The sequence below is a fragment of the Phyllobates terribilis genome, unplaced genomic scaffold, assembly GCF_046119375.1.
Source record: "Phyllobates terribilis strain yellow unplaced genomic scaffold, ASM4611937v1 Scaffold_1__5_contigs__length_1240528914, whole genome shotgun sequence".
In the NCBI taxonomy this organism is placed as follows: Eukaryota; Metazoa; Chordata; class Amphibia; order Anura; family Dendrobatidae; genus Phyllobates; species Phyllobates terribilis.
Genome location: NW_027362761.1, coordinates 1,086,198,860 through 1,086,215,794, shown reverse-complemented (window position 1 = coordinate 1,086,215,794; position 16,935 = coordinate 1,086,198,860). Strand labels below are relative to the sequence as shown.

At 45.8% G+C, this 16,935-nt stretch overlaps 1 protein-coding gene across 6 annotated transcripts in view; it reads right to left on the bottom strand.

Annotated features, from left to right (window-relative positions):
- Nucleotides 1-16,935, bottom strand: part of YIPF7 (Yip1 domain family member 7) — a 133,330-nt gene that overhangs the window by 91,122 nt on the left and 25,273 nt on the right. For 5 of the 6 annotated variants that reach the window (XM_073645551.1, XM_073645548.1, XM_073645550.1 and 2 more), the window contains exons 2-4: nucleotides 12,129-12,259; nucleotides 10,228-10,369; nucleotides 5,546-5,691 (exon numbers count right to left, since the gene is read on the bottom strand). In XM_073645551.1, coding sequence (XP_073501652.1) covers nucleotides 5,546-5,691; nucleotides 10,228-10,369; nucleotides 12,129-12,233 — 393 coding nt within the window. In that variant the 5' untranslated portion in view covers nucleotides 12,234-12,259. Of the gene's footprint in view, nucleotides 1-5,545; nucleotides 5,692-10,227; nucleotides 10,370-12,128; nucleotides 12,260-13,938; nucleotides 14,174-16,935 lie in introns of all 6 variants that reach the window. The other variant, XM_073645547.1, reaches the window with a different exon arrangement.

Sequence of the window (16,935 nt, the reverse complement as noted above, 5' to 3'; positions counted from 1 at the left end):
GCCCAGTTCTCCAGGAACCCAAACCCCTCCTTCCTACACCAATTCCTGAGCCATTTATTTATCTCCCTAATCTCCAGTTGCCTCTCTGGCGTGGCACGTGGTACAGGCAGTATTTCAGAGAATACCACCTTGGAGGTCCTTGCTTTAAGCTTGCAGCCTAATTCCCTGAAATCATCTTTAAGGACCTTCCACATACCTCTAATTTTGTCATTTGTGCCAATGTGCACCATGACCGCTGGGTCCTCACCAGCCCCTCCCAGTAATCTGTCAGCCCAATCAGCGATGTGCCGGACTCGAGCACCAGGTAGGCAGCACAGTGTTCGACGATCCCTGTCTTTGTAACAGGTTGCCCTATCTGTTCCCCTAATAATTGAGTCCCCCACTACGAGCACCTGCCAGGCCTGCCCTGCTCTACTATTTCCCCCCTTACTGGAGTTGACACTCCTCCGGCTTTCAGAGGACATGCCTTGTTGCAGCAGTGCTACCCCTGTACCAACACCCCCCTCATCTGCCAACTTTGCAAACTTATTGGGGTGTGACAGATCAGGACTAGCCTCCCTCGCACTCTTCCCTCTACCCCCCCCTTCTAACTGTCACCCAGCTAGCTGCCTCACTGTCCTGCAGCTCCCTACTACCACCCTCCCCCACATTTACCCCAGTGAGCAGCTGCTCAGTGAGCAGCAGACTCCTTTCCATATTGTCAATGGATCTCAGTGTTGCCAGCTGCTCATTTAGATCCAGTACCTGGGCTTCCAAACGCACAACGTGCGCACATCTCGCACAGCAGTATGCACCCATGACCGGCTGTTCAAGGATTGCATACATGTGGCAAGATGTACACTGGATAGCATTCTCAATAATGCAGCTCATTTCCTAATGGGGATTGCACTAGACAGAAATGTTAAGTAAAAAGAAATGTAAAGAATTAATAAAATACAGACAGCAATTCAGTCCAAATTTCTCCCTTCCAAACTCCCTGAATCCAAGTCACTGAAAAACAACTCACACACTTACTTCCATTTGCACTTACGCTCCGGTCACACTCAGCTCGTTCACACTTGCTAAGGAAGAAGATTTAAAGAGGTGTTTTTTTCCTCTTTAGCAGCAATCCAACCTATAGCTCAATGCACTTCCAAAGGACTGGATGCCCCAACCAGCTGCCCCTTATAAACCCTTAATTATGACCCCTCACCCTTAATTAACCCCTTGTGAGTATAGCTACACCTCAGGTTTTAAGTGCAATGTAGTTAACCCTTAAATACACAGGTAGTAAAATAAGAGACTGTAAAACTGTAGAGCGAAAATAGGTTTTAAAAAGCCCAATAAAACTAAACAGGTAGAAAAGCACTCAGCAGTTCACAATTCAACAACTCACAGCAATTCACACAGGTATTTTCTGCAGGATTCCCAATTACCTATTCACTGAAAAACAAGTCACACACTTACTTCCGTTTGCACTTACGCTCCGGTCACACTCAACTCGTTCACACTCGCTAAGGAAGAAGATTTAAAAAGGTTTTTTTTCCTTTTAGTAGCAATCCAACCTACAGCTTAATGCACTTCCAATTCAGCATTTTTTCTTTATTTACTATGCACTGTCACTTTACCAGTGCACTGTGTACCTGACATTCATATATTGACCCCGTTTGTTTTATGATTTTTTGTTATTTATAGCTACCCATAGACTCCAAATATTATCAGGCACTGCCATTTTTATATTGTTTAGGGGTTATTTTTATGCATTGTATTGTTTAGTTTGTGATGGCATAATGTAATGTATTTACTGTATATCTGCTCTTTTGGAGTAATTTTGCTATCTGTCTTATACTCCATGATACTGTTATGATCTGCAACATGTACTAAGGAAAGATAGGGGAAAGCTGTCTCTACAGTAAGGCTAAGCTGAATCCCTACGATGTAGCGGGCTGCCTGTTCCTAGTGAACAGACCCGCCTTAGTCCTCGGCTAGTCTGAACGAAGACATATAGAATTAAGGGAGGGGTCCCTAAAAGAACTAAGGACTGGGACAAAAATGGGACACCTCCTGAACAGAAGTTGTTGCAGAACACAAAAAGACAAACTGACAAAAAGTACTAGAGGTCCCAGAGGAACCAGCGAACTTGACAGAGAGAGGCACCGAAGCACCTGGCTAGAGAGACAGTCAAACACTGAAGTCCAGCACAGCCAGAAGGGCAGAGCTGGAATATAAAGGCAGAGGGTCACGTGACCGCAAACCACAAGATGGAAAAAACAAACAGGAGGGTTCTAACAGATACATAGTTCACTGCAACCAGCAGTGTGGCATATACCATCTGTCCCCCGCCTGTTTTTTTCCACCTGTTGTTTTTATCCTTTTCCTGATTGTGATTTGACAATTAATAAACAATTAATTTTATTTGAATACTATAATGTTGTGTAGTTCTCTGTAGGTATTTTATGAGTTTCACAACTACACAATAGTTCTCATTACTCCATTCTTTATGTAGTAATATGGATTGAGATCAGGACACATTTTTTTTCTGGTGTGCTTTGTGTCATTATCTTGCTTTAGGACTGATTTCGTTCAACTCATACCTACTTTTCTTCTACTTGGGAGAATATTTCGCTCTAAAATGCTCTGACAATCCATAGGTTTAATTTTTCCTGAAATACATTCAAGCCCCCCTCCACAACAATATGGATCCTCCACCATGTTTACTGTAGGTAGAGTGCTCTTTTTTGATTTGTTTAGTGTGCAGGTTATGCATTTTAACCATAATTCCAGATGCTTCCAGCTCAGACTGAAGTTATTTGATTGCTGTACGTTATTTCTTTGTCATCAATTTTCCTCTTTGCACCCCTTCCTGGAAGGCTCTAAACTGATCAAGATCTTTCTAGATAGTTTTGTACTGCTTGTGCTTGATGCCAATAGCATTTCTGGGAAGCTCTGACTTCCCTCTTGTTTTTGTCATAATGAACAAGGATCAGGAAATAAAACTTGCTGTTCTATGCATTAAGGAAATCATTCATCGGTTAACTGTAGTCATGTGAAGTCTCTTGTGGGCAGATGTGAGTTTTATTTTGTCCTTTGATTCAAGCTAAACAAGTTAGTTAAGTGTATGGTGCTTTTCTGTATCAAAAATATACTTACCCAAGCAGATTCACTATTGTCACAAGTCATCTAACAGTTTTTGCTAGAAATCAAACATTAAATTGTTTGTAACGTTGGAAAAGTTTAGCAAAATTGTGCAACTTTTGTAATTTTTACACAAGTAATGTGCAGCGATGCCAACTTGAAAATAAAAATAGGCAGAAGCTTAGCCTGTAGGGGGCATAGCCGAACATGGCTGACAAATCCATCATAATTTACTCTACAAAAGTGCCCCATAGCAGCTGAAAGATGCGTCAGATTTATTAAGGCGCCCACTTTTTATTGAGTCTTGCGTATGTTACTCTAGTGCCCCCTTCATTAAGACTGAGATGCAAAATGCCAATCTTGATGGCCTTGATGAATAAGGGCCTACGATTTATTAAGCAGTTTGCACAAGAAAACTGGCTATTTACCATAAGAAAACAAACAGCTCACCACACCTGTATTAGCTTCATCCAGCGAGCTCGGCAGCTTAAGCAGAGATTGTCAATATAATCCATTAAGAGAAAAGCAGCACTCTGTCCTTCTTGACAAGCTCTTTGTTTATAGTAACTTATTCCATATGTGCTAAAAGCACTAAAAAGGGAACCTGTCACCAGAAAAAATGCTATTAACCTGCAGATATGGGGTTAATCTGTAGGTTAATAGCGTTATCAACCTGCCCGACGCCTACACTTACCCGAATGCTGCCGGGAGAAAATGAACTTTATTCGGGTTTCAGTCACGGCTCTACATTGGGGCCGGCTGTCAGTCAGGGCCGGGGGTGCGGTTACAGCCGCCGCTTTGTATACTCAGTGATGACTGAACCCACGCCGGCGCCGCCCCTGTGACTGAAACCGGAACACTGCAGGAGGAGTAAAGTTAATTTTCTTCCCGCAGCGTTGGGCTAAGCACTGGCGACAGGCAGGTTAATACCACTATTAACCTGCAGATTAACCCCATATTATGTAGATTAATAGCAGATCAAACACCTGATCCGTTTCGGAAGTAAACTTCCTTATTCACAGTTGTTTAAGAAAACATACCAACACCCTTAAAAAACAATAAGTGTGACCCCACCCATCATGGATCCTCCAATCAAGAAAAAAAATACATGGAAGGTATATCAAACAAACTACTGCCAAATACAATTAAAAACAAACATAATAATAGAGAATAAAACAAATTTATAAAAAGGAAATATAAAAACACGGTAATAATAATAATGTATTAATAATGGTAGGCTACATCCTGCCTTCAATTATGACCAAACAATTTGCAATTTACTATGGAAACAGATCGCAATATAATACAATTGGAATATGGAAGTTACTTCTGAAACGCGTCAGTTGTTTGAGGATCTGTGTTCAGTAGTTTTAGCACATATGGAATAAAGTTATTATAAACATGGAGTTTCTCAAGAAGGATGGGGTGCTGGATTTTCTCTTACTAGAAAACTGGCTATTGTCTCATTTTTGTGGCCAAAGTTGTGCGAAATTTGGCGCTTTTATGCCAGGCCCGTCAACTTTTTGAAAAGTGGGGAGTGCTTTGCGGGAGGGCCTAGCTTTGTACAGCCTGACAAATTCATTATAATTTATGCCATAAAAGGGGTGACTGGAGTATAGTTCTGTTTTTGGCACATAGCAGATCCAAATTCATTAAGAGGTGCCTCTTAGAAATATGCCACATCTTACCCTAGTGAACTCTGAATCTAAACCGACGGACAAAACGCCAGTCTTGACGAATCAGCCCCTTTATTTCAGGAGCTATTTTACATATAGTGTACTTTTTATTCAGGGGTGTCGATAATGATGACTACAACTGGGTGTCTGCCTCTTGGTGGCTACCCCATAAATTAAATAAACAAATCATGAAATGTACCTCCATGTTGTTAATATTTAGCCATATAAGCAAAATGCTTTATTTAATAAATGATCCTTTTTCATGAAAAAGATATCGAAAGTTCTGCTTTAAGTAGCCATTGAAAAGAGGCTAAATGATTAAAACACAAGAGCTTGCAATATTGCTTATTATTATACTTAGTTATGCCAAAGAGGGTCTAAAACGCGTTGTGACTAACACCATCTATCACCTATAATTACAGCTTGCGATTCCTAATTAGAAAGTATTTATTTGCTTCATATGTGCCTTTGAAAAATCCTTGCACTCTAAATTGGTTAATAATTCTTATTTTTTCCCTTTCGATGTGATTGTTTTGTGAATTACAGTGCTGTTCCAGAGGCAAATTCTTAAGATAAACTAATATTTCTCAGATGTAGGGGAGGCAGGCAGCATGAAGAACCCAGGCTGGATCTCAGTACAGCTGCATTATTTTAAATCGAGCATGAATATACTATTACACGTGTCGCCATTATCTGTGATGAACAGCCATAGCTGATACACTGAGTAATTATCATTATGAAATGCAAAATTATACCAGCAAGAGTGTGGATCCAAGGGCAAAGCAGAACAATGTAGGGCCTGTCAGGTCAGTTTCATTCATAATACTGCCATCTGCTGGCTTCCACGGGTTCAGGACGGTTAAAGTCTTCTGCCATATGTGATCAAAATTAATACCCAGTTCTGCAAGAAAATAAAAAAAGAGCTTTTCAAATACTTAGCAAAATTTACATAAAAATCCAGGTAAGTCGGAATATCACTTTCCGGTTTTATTTTGAGGCATTACACATGTAAATTATATAGTAATTGAATTTGCTGTAAAAAATAAAAGTTGTGTTTTCTCACATTGAGAAAAATATTTGCACGTTAAAATGCATTTTTTTTTTAATTATATTTTTTTCTATTTAGAAAATCATTTGTTCCCTAAATTTATGATTATTTTCTTTCCCATTTAGAATTAGAAAAAAAAAATCAGAGGTACTTTGGCCCCTCCCACATTAATGTTTGTCATTAACCCTTTACTAACCACCTTAGTTAAAATAGACATCAGCCTGGTTAACTTTTAAGCAGTATCTCATTTTCCAGCATTTTTTTTTCAGACCTGTAAACCTAATAAATGTAATAGAGGACAGGAGGCTCCAGCATCCACAGACAAGGAAAAATATTAAAATGACATTTTAATGATAAGTGCTCTAAAAAAAATAGTGAAACGAAGTTTAAAAACAATGAAGAAATACTTGGCCCACGCGTTTCAAGCCCATATAGGGACTTAAAAGGAAGAAGATTTCTGTCACTCCTTTTCCAAACTTAAAAACTTCGTAACTTTATTGATGGAACATGGACATAAAATAGCGCCATAGAACAAAAAACTAACCCATTTTGACCCTTGTTGTCTTAGTCATGCTTATAGGGCATATAGAATAAACATTTACATATTATAGTCTGCAAGTCCTGCCAAAATCAGAAGCTTTGGCTGACTTTGATGTTATGTGTATGAACACCTTTAGAGACTCTTGGTCTTTAATGGTCATGGACTCTGGGCTCTCAGACACTGTCTTAATGGGGTTTTCTCATGGCTGATTTTGTGGAGTGAACCGTGTTCTCATGCCTCCAAGGTCTCTGCTTGCCGGGGACAGTGCGTTCCCATATGATTGACAGTTCAGACCAGTGGCATGGTTGCTTTGTCTCTGGAGGAGCTGTTTGGTAGTGAAGCTGTATCCAACTAGCTTCAGAGCAGAGCTTACTATATCTACTGGAAAGATATCTGCACACCGCTTTAGCCTGCAGCTGGTAAACTAAGCAACGAGCAGTAAACTATAGAATTTAAAATGCCTCCGTTCTTGAGAATGAAGAGGATTTATAACAAAAAGTAAATTCTTTAGGATTTATGGAGGGTATTGTGTTATTGAGACAGTCCCTTTAAATGCAAGGTCAGAATAGATGCACACCTACTTCCATAACGCTTTCTGTTACAATTTTATCTAGAGAGAAGTCTAAAAGTTGCAGAATATGAACATCTGATCCATGATTGCATGTCAGGCTGTCTTAAACTCCTGAAGAATTGAAGCTCATATGGTCAGTGGAGTCCTCTCTTTCTCTCTCTCCTGTAGAATGTAAGCTCTTATGGTCAGCAGGGTCCTCTCTTTCTTTCTTCTATAGAGTGTAAGCTCTTATGATAAGTGGGGTCCTCTCTCTGCTGTAGAGTTTAAGCTCTTATGGTCATCGGGGTCCTCTCTCTCCTGCAGAATGTAAGCTCTTATGGTCAGCGGGGTCCTCTCTCTCCTGTAGAATGCAAGTGTGGCGCCCCTGCGGGATCAGTCGCCACAGAGGTGCTGCATCTCACCCAGAGGTGTGGTATCTCACTCTCAGGTAAGGATAGAGTGCTGCCCGGGACCCTAACACCTGCATCCAACACTACACTACTCCAGACCAACAGGAGGGGCAAGATGCGTCACTTTCCTGCTGAGCCCTGTCCCTGGCTGGAGTGGGGGGAACCAAAGTAGGGGGAACCATGTAGTGGATGTGGGTGGAGGAAGTAAATCAGGGGAGCACATGTAAGGGATAGTCTATAGAGTGAAGCCATCTTAAAAGGACAGTTCAGTCTGAGAGGAGAAGTAGAGGGAGCAGGAGCTCTGTAGGAGCTCTGCTCAGGAGGAGGAGGGCCTAGAGAGAGGCCCAGGACAGACTGAAGAGGAGAGGAGCAGGAGAAAGGCTCCAGGAACGAAGAAGGGATCCCAGGGGTACGGGCAGTGCTGGAGGCCACCCATACACCCGAATCTGCCAGGCGGTGGAGGGATCAAGCCGCAGAGGGGACCGACCCCTAATCAGTGAGAATTACAAAGTTCAACTGGAAATCCGAGGCTTCTGTACTTTCAGGGTGCAGTTGCCACATCTGCTACTCAAGTCGCCAAAAAGGTAACCACATAGGATCCAAGAAACTCCAGGTTGCCCAGAAAGATCCGAGGATACCGGCTTGGGACATTGTTTGGCGAGGCGCAGGGCAAGAAGGGTGAGGGCCTGCGCAGGAAGACGGCAGAGAAGGGCATATAGAACGGGGTCCTGTCAGGCACTCTTGAAACATCTGGGAGTTTGCTGAACCCCTGCCTGGTGAACGCAGCGCGACGTGGGAGGTCGTAATCCGGAAAGTGCAACCTGAAAAACTTAACAATTGTGAGTAAACCCTGAGGACTGCACCCCACTGTCTCTGTGAAATTATTGCTGCGCCATCACCCCCTGCACTACACTGCGCCACGAGTGCTACTTCCATAACAGCAACATCAGCACAGCCCTGGAGCTAAGTTCTACCTGTGGAGAGCTAAACCAACTCTGCTGCATTCACACCAGCTCCAGAGGACCTGCTCCGCAGCGGCGGCTCCCTTTAGCCGCATACCACAGGTGACATCACGAACTGTATATAAAAACTATAAATCCCCCTGTAAATATATCCCCTTTTTACTGACCGCCCTGGGTCACAGACCGGGTCACCGCCACTGTAACATTTCCCCTAGCAACGACTGGCCCAGCACCGAGTACCCCACGGCCCAGGGGGCGCGTCAACTTGGCGTCACGAACAGGATATGAACCCACCCGTTATCACCGGGTATTGTGCGCCTAGAGACTGTGTTCTATACTGAATGTGGCGCCCGCCCCAGAAGAACGGGCGCCATTATGTGCGAGACAAAAGACAACAAGAAACCACCTCCCATCGTGGGCCGGGTTCCAGAATAGCGCCAAAAGCGGGGCCCGCCCTGAGCATCAGTGACCATGTATGTGGATGTGTCCATCAAGCTGGGGGGGCCGTCTCAAGGTGTGTCCGACAGCAAACTGCCATGGAACTGCCCCCGAAAGGTGAGAGGAGAGAAGAAACCTGGGAGACTGGGAGGAGTCTCCAGGAGTCTAGACAGACCGCACCCAGTAGGCAACATAGAGGAGAGTCCGGAGCAAGCTCCCGTCCATGGCCTGCAGCGACTAGAAGTGCCTCTCACTCTGGAGGAGGCAATGGCGAAGTTATCCCTGGAGGATACTGAGTTCCTCCATGCCGAGATCCAGGAGCTAGGCCGGAGGATGAAGAGGGCCCAGCAGGATGCCATCGCTGGCTGGAAGGAGGAGCTGCTGGGGAAGATTGTGACCCGGCAGAAGCCAGCGCTGCAGTCCACCAGCAGTGCCCCATCCCCGGAGGAGCCTGAACAGAGCCAGGAGGCAGAGGACGGCACAGGCGCGGCCGCGGGAGCAGGTAAGAGGAGTCTCCCTATCCCGGGCACTGAGAGTGCAGACCTGCTCCTGTGGTTACTTCTCAAGGAGGAGAGGAGTTTCGGTGGGACAACCGGGAGGAGGACCCCATGGGGTTCCCGTAGGAGACCCAGACCCAGGCCCTCAGGAGGGAGGAGTACTGCAGACGGGAGCTCCTGCAACTGAAGAAGCAGCGTCATGACCAACAAGTGCGGTGGGAGCAAATGGAGGCCTGGAACATGGCGGCCAAAACCCGGGCCCGCCATGTGACATTTCCCCTAGCAACGACCGGCCCGACACCGAGTACCCCACGGCCCAGGGGGCGCATCATAAGCTCTTATGATTAGTTGGGTCTTCTCTCTCCTGTAGAGTTTAAGGTCTTATGGTCAGCAGGATCCTCTGTCTCTCGTGTAGAGCGAAGTCCTCTCTTTCTCTCTCCAGTAAAGTGTAAGCTCTTATGGTCATCGGGGTCCTCTCTCTCTCCTGTAGAATGTAAGCTCTTATGGTCAGCGGGGTCCTCTCTCTCCTGTAGAATGTAAGCTATTGTCAGTGGGGTTCTCCTCTCATCTGTGGAGTGTAAGCTCTTATGGTCAGCAAAGTTCTCTCTCTCTCCTCCATGTTTTCCAGCAATTATAAGCTTCCAGTATGGAGGGTTTTTTGTAATATATTTGCTGCAAATCAAATTTTTAGGCAAGAATCGTCAGTCGACAAATTGAATTTTCAAAAGATCCACTCATCTCAGATGATTTTTGAATACGGGGAGATGTTTTTTCATGTTCTCATAAGGTTAAGCTGGGGAATGGTAATGACAACTATGGATTTATTTTTAGATCTGAAAAGTCATTTTATACAACTATTCTAGTCTGTATAAAATAACTAGTCTGACAACGAGTAGGAATATGCAACTGTACTGACAGCAACTATTATAATAGAATCTGCAATCTATGGGCAAAAACATTCTTTTAGTTCTTCCAACTGAATGATCATTACCTTCTAGCAATGGTGGTTCATTATCAATATTGTCATTTGTCTGGAAGTTATATGATGGATACGATGACTCTTCATACACATAACCCGTTTGATCCAGAGGAGAGGAAATCATTCCAGATTGCATAAATTCTGATTTATTTGTACATAGTAGGATGAGAAAGCATAACATCCAAGAACAAAATGATATGACATTGCACTTGTATAAAAGGAAGTTCATTGACCAAGATGAGTCTGTAAATATTAATTCCCCAACTGATAATCAAGAATAATGTTAGACAATAGGGCCTATGTTGCCCCATCACAACCTCTAGCCAGACAGCTGTAATACTGTAAAGAAGAGGAACATGGTTGACACCCCTGAAGATCTGCTATTGTTGATATAATGCTGAATTATATTATTTAACTATGTTCCCTTCTTATATTCATGCATTTCCCACAGTTTTACAGTAGAAATTTGTACTGAGTGGAGTGTTGGGAGTGAAAAGGGAGATGCTTCCTAGTTAGTAATGGGTTGTGACTAGTTAGAGACTGATAAATAAGGTCAAGGCCAAACATGGGTGTCTGTAATAAGGAAGGATAAGGATAGCATGCTTCCAAGCTGACCTTGATGTTTATACCGATCTATGGCTGAGAAACTGGAGGACAACTTGCAAGACGAATAACCAGGGCAGTGATATGTGGCAGAAGAGAAGGAAGCCACTTCAATGGTACAGAGCTAGAGGTCCAGAAAGGTAGTTATGGGCTTGTGGGGACCCTGAGATAGCAAAAACAACATGGACAGAAGCAACGTGTAACATGGAGTTTAGAGAAAGTGGTCTAGATAGCCAAGCTGCGGTATGGATTGAACACTGGGAGTGGGCTGCTGACAGAAGAACGAAAAGTACTAACATCAAGGATGGAGGAACAGAGCTAGCTAATCTGTGTTACTGCTGGATACTGTATAAGATATGTGCTGCCACATGTAACCACTGTGTATGTGCCTCTGCTGGAATCACAAGATGTAATGAGCAAGTTATGTTCCTGCTACTGATTGTGCAAAAGTTCCATCAAGTTTCATAGAAACATTTATTTTTGTAAAGTGGAACCAGTTTCACTAGTGTCTATGGTTGCAGCAAGACACCTCTGCAAGACACAATCACACTTAGTAACATCAGTATCCAAAAAATATAGCATAATGAAGCAAACTATAATACAATAATTCTGCTATGTATCATAAAATAGAGTTGTTTTAGCCTCCTGCAGAGATTGGGGATCTGTCAAAAAAATAGGTGCTCATCGCTGTGGGTAACTATTGAATTTGTTTTCTTTTTACACACAGGAGCGATATAAAACCAAGCAGGGTTGTGAAGGGTTGTGAAGAATTGAAATTCCCATTCATTGCCTTGAAAATCTGTCATCAGAGTAAAGACAGCCTAGGTCATCCTAAGGATAGAAGTCACAGAGTATCATAAAACATCTTGTGTTTGCCTGAAGAAGTTGTCTGCTTTAGACATCCTCTCCCATGTTATCAGGTGCATCATTGTAATTCTGTCTGTAGTGATAATGTGGCTTCTGAAAAGTCTTCTGTAATGAAGAGGAAGTGTGTTATCCCCAGAGGCCAATGTGAAAATTGAAAAATTTCAATTTTTTCAATACAAATAGAAATTTGGAGAAAAAAAACATTGCCAAAAGAAAACAAATACATTTATGGCAAAAAAAAAAAAATCAAACCATAGGCTATGATGCCTTTCTTTTAGTTCCGTCTTAAATCTTTCTGCATGGCAAAAATTAGATCAGCATTTCAGTGGTTGGGACTATCATTATTGCAATGATTTAATGAGAGATGGGGGCTTATAAGATGAGACAGGAAATGAATTTACCCCGTAATTTCAAACAATGTTTAACCTTAAGAACTGCACTCACCTATTCTCCCCATACACACTGCTCTGCCCAGTAACATAAAGTCCTTGATCAGTGTCTTCAATAACATAATCAGACTGATAAAAATCGGAATCAAACTGATCCATTGATGTGTTTTTTTTCTATTTATTGCCTGAAAAAAAGGAAAGTATTGAAACACGACCCTAGAAGATTCATCGACAATGTAAAATATTTGGCCCCAGTTCTTGTATAACATACCCACAGAAAATACTGTTTAAAGGGGTTGTCCACTACTAGGACAACCCCTTCTTGATCTAAATGTTTGGCCCTGATAAAATAAAAAAGCCTATACTCACCTCACCTCTCCGGTGTTGGCACTTGCTGTCTCGGGGCTCCCGTGCGGTTGTTGTGACACGTGACCCCAGCGCCCAATCAGCGCCAATATAATATTTGGAGGGCTATTTGGGGCCATTGTATTGTTTGGAGAGCTATGTGGGGCCATTAAACTGTTTGGAGGGCTATATGATAGGCCAATAAACTGTTTGGGGGGCTACTGGGGGTCATTATACTGTATGCAAGCAATTATACAGTATGGAGGTTTATGTGGGGTCTATCACACTGTGTGGGGGTCATTATGCTGTTTGAAGGGCTGTGTGGGGGCCACTACACTGTTTTGCAGGCCATTACACTGTAAGGATGGCTGTGTGGAGACCATCATTTTGTGTGGAGGTCTGTGTTAGGGTCACAGTTGGGGCATCATACTGTGTTCGAGCCACCATATTTTGCCGGGGAAGGGTGGGGGGGGCATTGGGGTCATCATACTGTGCATGTGGAGAGTATGTGGCACCCCAGGGGTCTCGTTGCCACAGTAATAGAAATATTACGTCTGGGAGCAAGTGGGAGGTTTCTCTGGTCAGGAGCCCTTAAGCATGCAACACTTCCTGCCCAGACCTGGGAGGGGAGGAATCTGCCCTTATAAACTGGGTCTGGGGCGGGATTAGTTAGTCAGAGCCTGGAGAGGGAAAGTTACAGCAGGAGCTCTGTAGGAACAGTAGCTGAAGACCAGGGGCTGGAGCTGAGCAGAGCTCACCCTGGCAGAAGAATCCAAGTACCGGACAAAGGAGTCCGAGGCTGTGGGGACGTATATTCACCCAGCAGCAGAAACCAGCCAGCAGGGGATTCCAGGTCCTCTGGCCATAGAAGCCCGGAGGCTCAGTCACAAGGAAGGGACCAGCACCGCCATCGAGGAGCGGAGGCTACCAGAAGGCCCCAAGTCACCAGCTATACGGGCGAGCACCACACGGTATACTCAAGGACATGGGCTACTTCCACTCGCTTACAGCAAGGTAGCCAGGAAGAGTGCAGATAGACGGGGAGGCCTACAACTCCTCCTGGCCAGGGGAATTCCTGCTTGCTCACAGACTGACCAGGCCCCTTATGCTAGCCAGTACTCCCGGGAGGGTCTGCCTTAATATCATCAGTAAAGACCCTGAACTGCACTGCAAAGACTCTGAGTCGTTCCTGCTTTCTCACCGCATACAGCACTATTAGTACTGGGACGCCCGTGCACCATCACCCTCATCATCCACATTCCCTGCCCTGAGCCCTGAGGCTATATTCTTCCCGTGTCGGACAATTAACCTAAAACCTCTAAAAGACTGCCACTGGTTTGACCACCCTGAGCCACGGGACCGGGTCACCGCCACGGAGACTACAACCCCCAGAGACCCGGCTCCGGGTATCCCACACACATGCACACTCGGCCTAGGGGGCGAGTCAACTTTGGCGTAGTCGGCAGGATTTCATGCCCGCAACCACCGGGTACTGCGTGCCTTCAAAAGACTGTCATACCTGTCGTAGTGAAGGTCCCCGCCATCCGGAGCCGTTTCCCGCCATCTTCAGTCGGTTCCCGCCATCTGCAGCCGTTTCCCGCCATCTGGAGCCGTTTCCCGCCATCTTCGGTCGGTTCCCGCCATCTGCAGTCGGTTTCCCGCCATCGGATGCCGCGCGGGAAGAAGAGGGGCGTGGACGCCGAAAGAGCGCGAGACCTGAAGCTCTGCCCTACGCACCGACGCTGCGCAAGGTCCTGGAAGGGAGAGAGAGCGACGCTGACGTCACCAGAGCGCGACGCAAGGTCCTCCACTCTGACGATCGTCTGCGGAGCCGCGGCCTACGGAGAAGAAGCAATAGAAGGTAGGCCACACTTAACTAGGGGGGAGGAAGATGACGGACACGGAGGGACCCTCGACCACCAGCGCGGCCGCTACCGCAGTAATGCCATTAACAATGCCCTATATCCCCGGAGCGTCCTGGCTGCCCCAGTACTCAGGGGAATCGCATACCCTCAGCGACTTTAAAGAGAGACTGTACAGCCTGTTTAAAGTATACCCCCTGACAGAGGGACAAAAAGTGAGCATATTGGTAGGCCAGCTAACCGGGGCAGCCCAATGTGAAGCAAAGTCCTGGTCAGTCAGGGACAAGGAGACCGTGGAGGAGATCTTAGCCCAGCTGAGGGACACCTTTGATACCCGCACCTCAGCAGAGATCAAAATGAAATTTTATGGGTGCAAGCAGTGGGCCCAAGACAGTATAAGAGACTATGCTCTGAATTTGCAAGAGGCCCTGGGAGCCATTAAGCAGGCAGACCCTGACAGTGTGCGGAATGCAGATGAACTGTTGACTGAGCAATTTATTGAGGGTCTGCTGTCCAACGCCCACCGAACCCAGTTACGTGCAATGGCCTTGCAGAACCCTGGTTTAGACTTTGCAAAGTTCAAAGACAGGGCCATCCGGGTGCTCCGAGAACCGGCACCGAGTAGCGCTGTAACCCACCGGCGCCCTGCTATTACCTATCACCAGGAGGCGGCGCCCTTGTCTGCAGGGCCTGTGGGAGCTGATGCGCAGGCTTTGGATAACAACCCGGCTACAGACCTGCACCATCAGGTCCAAGAGCTAACCAAAAGCGTAGCCGCGCTAACCAGAACTGTGCAGTCTTTACAGGTCTCTCCTCCAGGGAAGATCCAGCTGGCATCCGGACCGCAGGACGTCCCGTGGCACCGACAGAGGAGGATCCCAACGTCCAGAGGAAGACCCAGCGACAGATACAACGAGGACGGACGACCCATCTGCCGCCGCTGCAATCAACCCGGACATATGGCAAGGTACTGTCATTTAAACAGGCACAACCTGGGGTAGAGGGCCAACCCCCAGGCATAAGATCATCAGGCCCATCGAACTGGCGTGATAAATAAGTAGGGGGACGTCCGGTCTTGCCTGTGGTACTGGATGGCATTCCTATGAGTGCCCTACTAGACACTGGGTCACAGGTGACTACCATCCCGTACGTGCTCTTTAAGCGGTACTGGAATGACTCGGACATAACCCGCTACCCAGATGACGACCTGAGTATCATCGCCAGCAATGGTCAGCCCTTGCCGCAGGTGGGATTCAAGGAGGTGACCATTAAGATCGGTAAAGTCGAACTGGCGGCACAAGGACTGATTATTGTGGACATTGACCGTCATGAGAGTCACCCCAAAATAACCTTAGGGACTAATGTGATTGAAAATTGTCTTGCAGAGGTAATTCTCATTTTGCAGCAGGTTGCCAAGAACGCCTGTTCCAGCCAGCAGCGTGTTCTCCAAAAAGAGATCCGGGCGCTGATGAAAAGGCAACAAGTGGAACTATCTGGTGGTGAGATAGGTAGCGTGAGAATGTGTGACCCGTTCCCTATTGCCAAGCCCCCGAAAAGTGAGATGATGATCTGGTGCCGGGCAGCTATTGGTCTAAGAGGTAGAGACTACCAAGCAATGGTAGAACCCGTCTACTCAGACAGTAGGCCCACCATTTTGACAGCAGGGGGGGTGGTCGATGTACGCCATGGGAGGGTGCCCGTCCGCATCATAAATATCGGGGAGAGAGAAGTATACCTGCCCCGGTATGCCACGCTAGACAAATTGTTCACCATAAACCAAAATTCTGTAAAAGCCGTAGAACCCTTGCCTCCATCTCAACCAGAGGAAGGTAACGGCTCTAAGAAACAAATGGAGGACTGGTGTCAGCAACTGCATGTGGGTACTGACTCCACTCCCTCACACCAAAAACAGGGAGTCTACCGGGTGGTTCTGGAGTACGAGAGGGTCTTTAGTAAACACCCGCTAGACTTCGGGCGAGTAAAGGGCGTAGAACATCACATCCCCACAGGGGACCATCCACCCATAAAGGAAAGATACCGACCTGTACCCCCTGCACACTATCAGCATGCAAAGGGGATGTTGCGGGACATGAAGGAGGCTGGGGTAATCAGGGACAGCTGTAGCCCCTGGGCAGCTCCACTAGTTCTAGTGAAAAAGAAGGACAACACAATGAGAATGTGTGTAGACTACAGAAAGGTCAACCGTATCACACACAAAGATGCGTACCCGTTACCTAGGATAGAAGAATCTTTAGCTGCATTAAAATCTGCTAACTTCTTCTCCACTTTGGATCTTACAAGGAGAAGACTGCATTCACCACCCCGATGGGTCTCAGCGAATTCAACTGTATGCTGTTCGGGCTCTGCAAAGCACCAGGGACCTTCCAGAGGCTGATGGAATGCTGTCTGGGACACCGGAATTTCGAGACGGTCCTGTTATACCTGGACGATGTCATCGTTTATTCCAAAACCTACGAGGACCATCTGAAACACCTGGCAGAAGTGTTTGATGCCCTGGCAAGCTACGGCCTAAAGGTGAAACCCTCCAAGTGTCACCTCCTGAAACCAAAGGTGCAGTACCTGGGACACGTGGTGAGTGCTGACGGAGTGGCTCCCGACCTCGATAAGATCACCGTGATTAAAGACTGGCCAAG